The sequence below is a fragment of the Haliotis asinina genome, chromosome 5 (assembly GCF_037392515.1).
Source record: "Haliotis asinina isolate JCU_RB_2024 chromosome 5, JCU_Hal_asi_v2, whole genome shotgun sequence".
NCBI classification, from domain to species: domain Eukaryota; kingdom Metazoa; phylum Mollusca; class Gastropoda; order Lepetellida; family Haliotidae; genus Haliotis; species Haliotis asinina.
The window spans coordinates 69,487,604-69,500,922 of NC_090284.1; the positions used below are offsets into that span (position 1 = coordinate 69,487,604).

Here is a 13,319-nt window from a genome sequence, read left to right on the forward strand (position 1 = left end):
AACTAAATAGTAAACAATAGCTATGGTACTATGATGATCATACCCGTTGCATTTCCACAAAATGTCCCTAAAATATAACTTTTGTATCTTTAAATCAGCATTTATCGAGAATATAAAATGTAGGATTACACGGTACTACTGGTATAGCGGTATCTCGCAATACGCTTTTTTGAGCGATACGTATTGCAATATCGTTTCTGTGAGAACAGGTATATTGGGTTAAGAACATATAAAATTTTGTGATTATCTTTATGGTTTAAATCAAAATCTACACAGACTTCAACTCACAACAAATGTTTCCTTCATTATCAATGACAAAACGGCATACTGTACTCGTTATGCTATAAATTGTTTAAAAATGGAATATAATCCTTAATTATGCAAAATCATTTTGAGATTGCTGTTATCAGAATCCTGACATATATGTTCAGGGACTTATACTGTAGTAAAAAGAATTGCCACGCACAATTAGTGTCACTCACTGTCAAACACCCAAGTTCCCAATATATCGCAATGCGTATCGAAATACGGGTATCTGAATCGCAATATATTGCAATATAATTCATTTGCTGATACACAGCCCTAATAACATGTAATAGTCATTACCATCATCACTGATCCTGTACATTCTTGGTACATTAAGCACTACATTTATCTGTAGGCCTGCTTAGCTCTGATAATTACGATGAACCGGGAGATGTTGAATGTTGGTGCTGCCTTGAGTCACATTGGTTCTCCATAGGACAAGAGGCAATCGTGCATCGAGGACGATCCAGGGGCTTACCATGTAGTCCTTGAAGCCCTCGAGTCAGGAGAAGAGTTCATCACATCCAGTCACATATGCTGGGTATCCGCCTTAGGTGGTCTGGTGTAGGTGGTGTCTTTTCGACTGGGCGGAGAGCGTTCTCCAAGGAGTGGGCAGTACAACCGGATCTGGCGTGGATGACTCCAGAGGCAAGGACAGGTAGTGAAGGTACCATCCATGTAGATGATCTCAGCAGTCTGTAGGGCTTCCAGCTCATCTGGAAAGTACCACAATCCGGAGAAGGTGTAATCCAAAATACAGGATATAGTTTCCTTCTGATATTGGTACTGAGAGCTTGGATTCTTGTCACATGGAATGCCGTCATTGGTGTTTTTAGCGGATATCATCTGACAAAGCCTCTTTTCCAGACTCTGGTCTTCATAGATAAGGAAGTTGGCGGGTCGCCAACAGAGTTTTCCAAAATATTCCATAGACTTCCATAGTTAAAATATCTAAGCCGTCAAAATTTCATATCTGTTCTTGTCTAGCTTCACAGCAGTAATCCCAACAACTTGAATGACAAGCTTAACCATTTCTTCTTTCGGGGACAGGAAGCCACACTCAACTCGCACCAAATGTCACCCACTGGAAACTCTCATACTGCCTTATTGTTAAAATGGCAGCACATATGTAGTCTTAATTACAAAATTATATTTAATGTTCATTTAAAAAGTAATAAGATTTTATCTCTACTGTCTCCTGGATTCTGACTCCACTCGACATTGTACGATTGTAGCAACCATATTGAAGACTATCTGCCAAGGTGGGAACCTAGTTCATAATACTGAAGTCGCTGCGTGTGGACGTGAAGCTTGACTGTGACAGATGAGTCAGTGCCATGTTCACTGGGTTTAACAGAGCGGTCAACAAGTGCAGACTGGGAACTGGAACTGAACTGCTTTCCGTTTACTCAATGTATCCTCAAAGAACCAGTACACAGAGAGTGAGTGACTGAGTGATTTGGGTCTTAGCACTATTCCAGCAATATCATGGTGGCAAACACCAGAAAGGGTTTCACATATTCAACCTATGTAGGGAGTCAAACCTGGGTATATAATGGGCGTTACTGTGCCCAGAAAGAGGACAGAAATAAGTGCTGTCTCTTAAGCTTTAGTGTTTTAATTTAAACCATATGTGTTGTATATATTTATTCCAGGAGCATTTAAAACAGTTCCTGTCACATTTGGCAACTCTTGCAGATACGCGGCTTATCTGTACAAGTGGTGAAACTCAGTATATGTTTTAATGATGCATGTTTTTTGTCCTGTAACTACTACCTGTACTTTTTATTAAAATTTCTCACGCGAAATTCATGCTGTACAGAGAGCAATCTACAATAGTCAAATCTGATAATAATGATAAAAGTGTATCTATAATGCGCTAAATTCCATTCAGTAGGCCAATGGTCATAGCAATGAAGACGGTGGGTGATGACCCCGGATAACACAAGCTGCGTATGATGGGCTTGAAGGACCTATCCCACCGGGTATCCAAATTGTGCTGACTCAAGTGAGTCAAGCCATCAAGGTCACCCATCCAATGACTCTCAGTGCCCAGTGTGGCGCAAATGGTTTGTGTCTTTGAGTTCTGTGCACAGGACCACACGCCACACCACCAGCCTTGTGGTAACTGTTCTCTAAAACCCGACCTCAACATTGACGATGATTGAGTACTATGGCTTTTTCACCATCCATTACATATCATGTCTCTCATTTACTCGCAAACTCCCAGTAAAGAATGACCCGTACAGCTCTGTGCACATGACTACCCGTGCCCAACGTTGCTTAACTTCTACTGGTTTGTATTCTGAGCTCTGTGCTAAGGACCACACGCTACACCATCACCTTTTGCGTACCTGTTCCCTTAAGGACCACACGCCACTCCACCACCTTTGAGTAACCGTTCCCTGTCCTTTGTTGACCTCAACACTGATGATGACAGTAATAAGATTTCGTCACCATTCATGACATATCATATCTCTCATTTACTCTAAACATCACAGTATAGAATGACCTGATGAGCAACGCACCCGTGTCCCTGAGTTCATGGATTTCGCAATGTTTATGATATCCCAGGTTCTTGAACTGAGAGCCAGTTAAAACAAATGACCAGGGCCCAGATTTTCGAAGGTCTCTTATCGCTAAGATTGTCGTAAGTGCCATACATTAACAATAACTATCTAAGCGCTAAGAAAGCTTCGAAAATCTAGGCCCTGGCCAACAAGACTACGAGTTCAAATATTTCGCAATTCTTATCGCTGACTGTGAGCGTCAGGTAGGGTATATATAAACCAAGCCAAAGACACTTGCTTCAAAGTAAGTTATCGCCAACATGTTGTTTCTCAGTCTTGCCGTACTGCTCGTTCCTGCTGTCCTGGGGGGTAATATCTGCTGCACACCCCGCCAGTGGGAGGGTGTGGAGGCTCAGGTGATTGGCACTTTGAAAAATGGAGGAACTCCACTATTGTCAGAGGTATGTACGTTTTTCATTTTTTCATTTATCCATGTAATGTGCCCAACGGACAGTCATTCACTTCACCGAGTCCTAAAGCCTGCACTAGTCATTTGCAGAGGATAACAAATGGCGTTTTTGTTTTCATTATATATATACTGAACATCATTGAAAACGCACCACCCCTAAAATTGTGGATTTCTAAGAGCAGAAGTGAGCAATCTATGTAAATTTTACATATTTGTGTAGACCAATGTTTGATAAAGAAAAGAAGCAAAAAACAATCAAGCAAAACAGTGAAGATTTAATGCAGCTGACAATGAAATAAAGATGGGGTCAAAATGGAAAGTCAGTAGCGTGTATGACCCCCGTTAGCAGCAACACAAGCTGTGCAACGTCTCCTCATTGAACGGATAAGTCTCTGAATAAAGTCCTGAGGCACTGCATTCCACTCTTGCTGCAAGGCATTGTCGAGTTCCCCAAGGTTGTTGATCTGCGGACGACGTGCGAGGCGTTGGCCGATGTAATCCCACAAGTGTTCGATGGGTGACAAATCTGGTGACAATGCAGGCCAATGAAGTAGAGGAATGTTGTTGTTAGCCAGATACTGTATCGAAACACGTGCAGTGTGGGCTCGTGCATTGTCATGTTGAAATGTGTGCAGATCTTGATGCTGGTGAAAGAAGGGAACGACGTTGTTCTGAAGAATGTTGTCACGGTAGTAAACGGCATTCACTCTGCCACGACAAACAATCAGAGCGGTTCTGTGGTGATAACTTATCCCTCCCCACACCATAATGCTGCCTCCACCCCACCGATCGGTTTGCACAACACAATCCTGATGATAACGTTCACCCCGTCGACGCCATACCCGTAGACGCCCGTCAGCATTTCGCAAGTGAAAACGCGACTCGTCGGAGAACACCACACCATGCCAACGTCGTAACAACCACACACGATGCTGTTCAGCCCATTGTCGGCATTCACGGCGATGCCTGTCAGTCAGGATGGGTCCAACGTAAGGGCGTCGACAACGTAACCCTGCCGCACGGAGACGGCGTCGGACGGTGGAAGCGCTGATCAAACCACGTCGACCCTGGACAGCGTTGGCGGTTCTGGCAGCGGGCAAGGTTCGATCCCGAATATGGCGCCGTACAATGTCTCGATCTTGACGAGGGGTGGTAACTCGTGCCTGACCTGGGCGTTGCCGGTCCCTGCTGGTTCCTGTTTGTTGGTATCTGTTAGCAAGCCTCAGAATGGTCGAATGATGACACCCAAATCGTCGTGCAATGTTTCTGCTTGAAGCGCCGACCTGCAACATACCCAAGGCCTGTTCTCGTTCCTCTGGTGACAATCTTGGCATGGCGAAAAAACTTTACTTACGAAAGTACTGCGAAAATGAGAACGGTTTTGTGACGAAGGTCATTTATACCCCTGAACAGCATGCTTTCTGCATGCAATTTGTGCCCTTCGTGTGTGATGTGCATGATCCGTTTTTTACTGTAGAGCGTTATTTACGATCTAGTGTGTTATTATCAAAATTCCCACCATTAATTTTCCATTTCCAAAAGATTCTATTGCCTTATTTCAAAATTTACAGGTGGTGCGTTTTCAATGATGTTCAGTATATATGTATAATGAAATATATATAATTTTCATCTCTAAAGGTGGTCAAAAATATTCGAGTTTTACCACCTAACATTGTTTTAACTGAAGTATTCTGCATGCAGAATTATTTTAATGTATTAGATTCTACTTGTAACTGAAATCACAATCACTTGATATCGGTACATCTACACAATTTTGATATCAATTCATGATCAATTTCCATCAGGCCATGGTGTTAAGAGGCATTCAGTGAGAAATAAAAACAGTAAACTTGATTATGAAAGAGAATTAGTGACTCGGGAATGACTCAGAAGCAACAATTAATTCCCTCTTCATATCTGTGATAAATGTTTTCTTTCAGACTGAAATAAAAGTTTCCGTTGATGCCACGAACAACAGGATGGCCTTTGACGAAAAGGTCACGGCAAACGGATACACTGTCAATGTCAAGGTCATCCAGCTCTGGGATAAAGTAGGCTGTTTTTCCACATTTTCACATAATAGTTAAATATATCTTTACAGGAAATGTCACTATGTAATGAAGCAACAACGTTTCTGACACATATAAGTAAGTGATGCCGTAACGTGTAAATGTGTCGATGGATATCTTCTGTTGCATCCACAGCCTGCGTTGCACTGAACTTTAGTTGTGATGTCATACATGTTTATACTTTGAAGAAGACGGAGTACACCATCCAGCAGACCGGCACGTGCACTCGCAAACAGCTGATCGGTGACTTCCCAAGTGGATGTATACCAGGTGAGTATAGACAATGACCTTCTGTTGGTCCTCATATTACACATTGATATATCTAAAAGACCAACCGGTGCCTTTCTCAGTGGATGTATACCAGGTCCGTATTTACAGAGACCTCCTGTTTATCATCGTATTACATAGTGACATATCTACACGTAGCCTAATAGTTAAATCACTTCATGCTAAGAACCAATGTTCGATTCCTTATATGGGAACATTGTGTGAGGCCCATTTCTGGTGTTTCTGGTGGCCGTGACATTGCTGAAATATTGCTAAAAACGGCGTAAAACCATACTCACACATTCTTTCTCAGACTATTGGTCGGCAGAAAAGATCAGATTAATAGTGGATATTAAACGACCTTCCGTGTAATACCATTTTTATTAAACGAGTGAATGATTTGGTATCAAACGAGCGAGAACGAGTTTGATACCAAATCTTTTACGAGTTTAATGAAAATGGTATTTCACGGAAGCGAGTTTATTATTCTGTTTATTACTCGCAAACATAAATTGACAGAAACTGCGGCGAAATTGCCTACAGTGTGAGGACACTCAGCTTTCAAGTGAAACAAGTAAAATCCCGACATCAACATTAGCATTGTGACGTCACAACTTTGAACCATTTTGACGTCATACGTCAAGCGGTATTACACTAGTGTAATATTGAAGTGAAAATATTACACTGCAGTATCTTCAACGGGCGAGTAATAATATATGATATGTCTACAAGGCAGACTTTTAGTCGTCAGTAAACATCAGATATTACACAGTCAAACGTGAACAGCCTCAATTGTGACGTCACAATTAAAGAGAGAACGGACGTCAAAAGCCAACTTGTGGTGACGGTGACGGGATGACGTCACATGTTTGGAACATTACTATAAGCGGCGTAAAACCATATCCACTCACATAGTAATAGCACATCATTATGTCCAACGCCATAGTCTAACTTAGCACAAAGTGTTATGGTAGATCGTCAACAATAAGGTTACTTGTATTCACAGACACTGCTACGTTGACCGGGAAACATTTCGAGGGTTCTCCCCAAAACAAGGTCACCTACAACTCCTACCGCATCGCCGACGCTGCCAAAGGCGTTACCATCATTGCGGACATGACAACAGACACATGCGAACCCATCAGACAGGAGACATTCGGATACTCTGGAACTGGTAACAAATGATTATACATCAAGCTAATCCTCAAATTAATATCTCTACAACAAACTGGTTGAACTTCTCATTTAAAGGTTGGTCAGTAGGTGGAATTGTGGTCGGAACTGGTTGTAGAAGTATTATGTTTTGACTTATATATCATTTGTCGGCTACATTTGATTTCTGTTGTAGTATTGGAATGTACTGTACAGTGTCAAATAATTATCAAATTTACCTGTAACCCAAGAATGAAAAACGGGTGGATGTGGGAAATGGCTGAAGCGGTAGGGTACCCTGATAGGCTGGTGCTGTGGCGGTACTCAAACAGTGACCTGTTGTGGCGGAGCGGAGGGGTATCCCAGTTGTTAAAGCTTTGACTCGGAGACCATGGTTCGATTCGCTACATGGGTATAATGTGTGACACTGACTAAAATGTTGGAATTGAAGTTGCTGGAATGTTGCAAAAAGCTGCGTTAAACCACCCTCGCTCAGTCCTCCTGTAGGCTGGTAGCCTGGTAAGATAGCGGAGGAATGATCGATACCTTAAGAGTTTCGTATCGAATAAAATCTAGCAAAGCAGCTCAACAAACATACAGCTCTCCGTATCTTTCACTACCTGCTGCAGGACAGAACACGAAGGGATAAGCAAGGTAGATAAGAAGGTAGCTAAGAAGGTAGCTTCCCACATTAACCAAACTTAGCATGAATTGTACTGTGGAATGGATGTAGAGAATGTTACGAATAACAGATACACCTCGTAACAATTCCTCCTCTTTTCCAGAATACTACCTTATTTCAAACCGTTACTACGACATCAGCGGAGGTATCAAAAACGCCACAGTCTTCGACGTTCCCCCCGCCTGCAACAACGCACCCTTCGTGGTAAGAAAACGTAAAGATGTTTTTCGGTAAACATCGGTTCCAATCCCTCCGTGTGCCCTGATGCTGATGTTCAGCGTATTCTATAGAATGAGTGTGATATGAATTGAGTGTACTTTGAATAGCCTTCAGGTATGTAGCGTTGTTAAAACATGCCCTGCGACATAAATAATAATGCCGATTTGGGGATTCGAACCTATGACCGCACGTAGGGGCTGAGAGCTAATTCCATGTCACGTATAAGTGTCCATCCACGTGGAAAGTCTGTGGCTTCTACAAGTTGTCAGTTATCCAATACGTAGATCGAAATAACTTCATCGTAATTAAATTGTATGCAATCTGTATCTAGCCGTATTAAATATTATATTTGTAAATGTTGGGGAATCGTAATAGTGTATCACTTAATATCGACGTTTATCTGACATGACCCTTCAAGTGTAGTTTTCTTATTTCATTCGATTGGGCATCAAGTACATGTACTTTAATTCATTTCAGGGATCCTTTGGGAAACAAAGAGGAATCTTGGTCGGATGAGGAATGACTTCAGGTTTTACATGTTCACCTGGAAACCAAGGCGCATTTTCAAACGTAAATGTTCTGCAGACCAAATAAAGTGCATCGTATTGATTTGGGTGAGGGGTTGATTCATTTGAGCTCACCTGCACTGGACGTCGTCGAAAAGATAGTATTTATTGTTCTCAATAAATAAGCACTTACGCAGATGTAAATATGGAAAGGACACCCAAACACTTTAATGGGCAAAAACATGATTGGGTCATTAACCCTTCTAAATATGCAAATATATATGCTTCTCAACAGACGTAAAATTTTCGTAATTCTTATCTTGTATTTCCCAATAGTTAGCAGCCATTTTGTAACAGGCAACATGGGAGTCACCTGACTACTACAGTCAACTCCTGACAGAGGCTACGGCTATAATATTATATGTATATACAGTATGGTTCAAAATTATTGAGAATAGCTAAAGCATTTCATATTATTAAACGAGAACAAATCAGATAAAATTGAATGTATTGTGAAAGTGAACTGACCTTTTCATGTTGTGTAGGTAACAATTTAATATTTTATCAAGTCTCCTTGAGCTTCACGACACAGTCTAAGACGGGTAGGCATACTTCCTATCAGAGAGGTTAGTGTCTCGTGAGTTATGCTGTCCCAGTATCGGACCACTTCTCTCTTCATGTCTTCAATTTTTGTCAACCCCTTTTGATTCACACATTCCTTCATCATCCCCCAAATGTTCTCAATGGGATTTAAGTCAGGACTATATGCAGGAAATGGTAATGCAGTCACATTTTTCTCCTGAAACCACTGCTTGGCATGTTTTGCGGTGTGTTTAGGATCATTATCTTGCTGCAAAATCCAGTCATTTCCATAAAACACATGTGCACTTGGAAGGAGAAAATTATATAATATGTTAGTGTAGCGTTGACTTGTCAGATTTCCCTCAAACACACACAGCGGGGACGTTCCTAATGAGGATATCCCTCCCCATACATGAAACTTTGGGCTGTATTTAGGTCGTCGATACAACGGTGCTGACGCAGACTTTGTCCATATTTTCACATTTTTGGGATATACCCATATTGAGCTTTCATCAGTAAAAATCACATTTTCCCAGTCAAAGTTTTCATGTGCCAAACACCACTCAACACGCCTGTCTTTATGTTCTTGTTTCATGAGAGGAGAAGGAATTCCAGTCTTTTTCTCCCATCCAAGATCAATCAAATTTCTTCTAACTGTAGATTTTGATACAACTGTTGATCCCCTTTCTATCATTTCATACCTGATGTTGGAGATGCTTGCCCTTTGCTTTTTAGACGCTAAAATTCCCAGCCGGACGCGATCTGAAAAGTCCAATTTTCTGGGTCTCCCTGCTCCTTTCTGGTGCCCCAAATCCTTTCCCTCTTTAAAATTCTTCCTAATCCTATACACAGTAGAAAGAGGAGTTCCTGTTCTCTCTGCCAATGTATTTACATCATCAATTCCTTGATTACACAACTCAAAAATCAACCTTCTTTTATTTTCAGCAGACATTGTTGACAGTGCTGAGGAAAATGACGTCTGGTACAAATTCAGGGGAGGTAACTCTAATTGTACTATACTCAGTAGGCCAAGATGAGTTACCTCCCTTATACCATTACTTAGTTTTAAGTCTCAGTGAATCAGTTGAGGTGTTAGGATAGCTCAAAGTAAGAAGAAACATTCTCAATAATTATGAACCAGACTATATAGGCATGACTTAACATTTGCTAACGCTGTTGTAGAGTTCGGGCTCCACGTCACAAGCCAATTTAGTTCTTTGAGTAATGTGCGCAAGGTATTATAGACCTACTGGGTTTTATTCGACCATACCACAGGACCACATAACATCAACTCCCTGCATGTTCTAATATGAAATATGTTATAATACCATTTATGTAAGATAATATCCAAATCTGTTTCACTATAAATGGTTCGAACAAGTCCTTCGGATTGCTCTGGGATATGAACCCTACTATCAAGCAAACTGGACTGTCTTGATTTCAACTGGATCCTCTTGAAGAACTAACTCATATACTAAGTCAAATATTTATTGAGAAGCCTCGTCCATGAAAACTAGAGAAAAAAAGTCGCCTACAGTTTGTGATTTAAATATATGGCTACGTTACAGAATGAGGACAGTAGGTCAAAATAAGGTCACACTTGATGACCTGAATGGCAATAAGCTTATCATGTTGCTATCACTGAGAAACATGAACAGGGAAACAACCAAAGAGAAATTAACATACATGAAGAATTTCTTTGACCGACTGCGAGGTTTGAGTACAAGGTACTAAGTAAACAATACAGGTGAACAACTTCTTTAATACGATTTGGAACGACGTTTCAATGAAGGTTTCAAAACTAATTTCAAGCAAAGCAGAGTAAGGTATGAGAAACGACTTCTTAAAATATTTCGTCGTCACAAAAATGATGTTCACTTAAGTAATTATATTAAAGCCCGGAATGCCTACACATCTCTTCTTAGAAATGGAAAGAAAACATATTATGACAAAGCAAGTGATAAAATCTCAGCAAGCCTCCATCACAGTAAATCATTCTGGTCTACATTAAAAGGACTGTCCCATACTGTTTACACTCGTGTTCCTAATATAACCATTGCTGAATGGCCTGATCATTTCAAAAACCTGTTTTTATCCGAGGATGTGACTGACGAAGAAGTCAGCGTTAACGATGAAACTGACTCTGATAACTGTGATGATATGTCACGCTTCATTTAAGATTCATCTACAACACAGGAGGAGGTTTTAACCGCCATTGAAGGACTGAAGTATGGCAAATCCTCAGGTGCTGGTGTAGTAATTCCATTTTTCAATTATACACCAGACATTCTGGTACCATATCTTTCAGTGCTTTTCGGTGTCATGTTTGAACATGCTTACTTTCCAGAATCATGGTCGGAGGCTATCATTGTTCCTTTATATAAGAAAGGTGATACACATTCCCCATCTTCCTATCCAGGTATTTCTCTTCTTAGTGCATTGAGCAAAGCTTATGTGTCTATGCTAAACAGGAGGTTAACATACTGGTGTGAAGCATATGGTACAATTGCAGAGTCACAGGCGGGTTTCAGTCACAATTACTCCACCACTGATAACATTTATCCTCCAGTCTGGTATCCAGAGGTACCTGAGTAAGCACAGGCTTAAACTTTATTGCGTTTTCGTCGATTTTGTTAAAGCATTCGACGGTGTAAGTCGTTTGGTCAGTTTTGAAATCTAGAGGTTTCCCCGAAAATGGTTAAGTATGTACAGTCCATTTATTCTTCCGTTAAGGCTACATTTGATCATGTGCTGTCAAGATTCTTCACTTCTTCACGTGGTGTTCGTCAGGGCTGTGTCTTAAGCCCTCTGTGTCTTAAGCCCTCTGTGTCTTAAGCCCTCTGTGTCTTGAGCCCTCTGTGTCTTAAGCCCTCTGTGTCTTAAGTCCGAGTTGGCTGTTGAGATTGAACGGAATTCAGGATCAGGAAACCAATTACATCCTGATGTTATTCAGGTATTTATTCTTCTTTCCGCGGATGACATCGCACTTATATCTGATAATATTGGAGGACTACAGAAGTGCTTCTAAACAGTTGTTCTTACATATTTCGAAAGGGGTTTGTTGAAGTGTTTGGGTGTTTGTAAAGAGTCTCTCGCATGTAGAAAGTGATGCGATCATATTGCGTACAATTTGTGATAAGGTATAGAGCAACAGTTGAATCTTGTCGGAATCATTTCAAAGCCAGGGTCCTTGGCAGTCAACTGTGTCAGTATCATTGTACAAACTTGTACAAATCATTGATAACATTCTCTACGTCCCCTGTTTTAACGACCTCAGTACATCCCTGTGTCCGACCTCACTACATCTATTCAATGACCTGCCTCATCAGATCCCCTCCATGACCGACCTCATTACATCTCTTCCAGTAGAGGGTGAGGGGTGGGGGTGGATAAGCCTCGTCCATGAAAAGTAGAGAAAAAAGGTCGCCTACAGTTTCTGATTTAAATATATGGCTACGTTACAGAAACGTAGAAACCAGTTGCATCCTGAATGTTATTCAGATATTTATTCTTCTTTTCGCGGATGACATCGCAGTTATATCTGATAATATTCGAGGAGACAAGTTTTGTATAGAATATGGTCTTGAGGTCAATTTGGATAAGACAAAAGTTGAGTTTCGGAAAGGTGGTATTTTATCAAAAAGAGAAGGTTGTTTTTACAACAGTAGAAAGATGGAAGCTGAACTTCACATAGGTTTAACATTAGGTATAACATTAATTCACATGGGGCTTGTTTTGGTCTATTCATTGTTCCATTGCAGCTTTGCAAGGTAAAAATGCCTTATTTGGTATTCTTAAAACAATAGGTAAGCTAGACAATATATCTCATGAATTGTACTTTAAGATATTTGATATGAAAATTGCTCCCATTCTGCTCTATGGCGCCGAGGTCTGAGGATTCTGTCAGAATGATTATACTGATTCTGTACACACATTGGCTTGCAAACGGGTTTTCGGCGTTAAATTCTCTACAACTAATAACATAGTTCGTGGTGAATGTGGGCGGTTTCCCGTATATATCCTAGCACGTAAAGGGTAATAAAATATTGGTTAAAACTATTAACTGAGTCTGAATCTCGTCATCCCCCAAAATGTTATCATATGTTGTCAATGGCTTTAGATCCTAGCAGAGTTGATTAGGCGTCGAAAAGTCGAGATCTGTTGTACAGTTTGGGTTTTCTTTTGTTTGGGAATAGCAAAATGTTTATTCTCCTACCTCGTTTTTAACTGAATTTGGCTTAAATGTATTCATGAACAAATCTGTAACAGTTCACTTCAAAATGGCAGCAAATCTATGTTTTATTCTTATTTAAAAATATCTCTGTCCAGTTTAGACGTTTTTCACATCATTTAGGTACTGAAACTGGAAGATAGTATAATATAGGTAGAAATGATAGGTTATGTTTACAGTGCGATGAAGGTTATATTGAAGATAAGTACCACTTTCTCCTCGTGTGTTCCAAATTAAAACAGTTCCGCTTGAAACATTTACCAAATGCCTTTTGTATCAACCCAAGCCAAGCCAAATTCAAAATCATCATCAGATTGTAACCTTAT

General features: G+C 40.6%; 1 protein-coding gene across 1 annotated transcript; it reads left to right on the forward strand.

Annotated features, from left to right (window-relative positions):
* Positions 1–3,106: 3,106 nt before the first annotated feature.
* On the forward strand, positions 3,107–8,283 carry LOC137284141 (ependymin-related protein 1-like). Its single transcript, XM_067815828.1, has 6 exons — positions 3,107–3,277; positions 5,226–5,336; positions 5,543–5,624; positions 6,628–6,795; positions 7,559–7,659; positions 8,152–8,283. The coding sequence occupies exons 1-6, from the start codon at positions 3,137–3,139 to the stop codon at positions 8,188–8,190; spliced, it is 642 nt and encodes a 213-aa protein (XP_067671929.1). The 5' UTR covers positions 3,107–3,136; the 3' UTR covers positions 8,191–8,283.
* Positions 8,284–13,319: the final 5,036 nt, after the last annotated feature.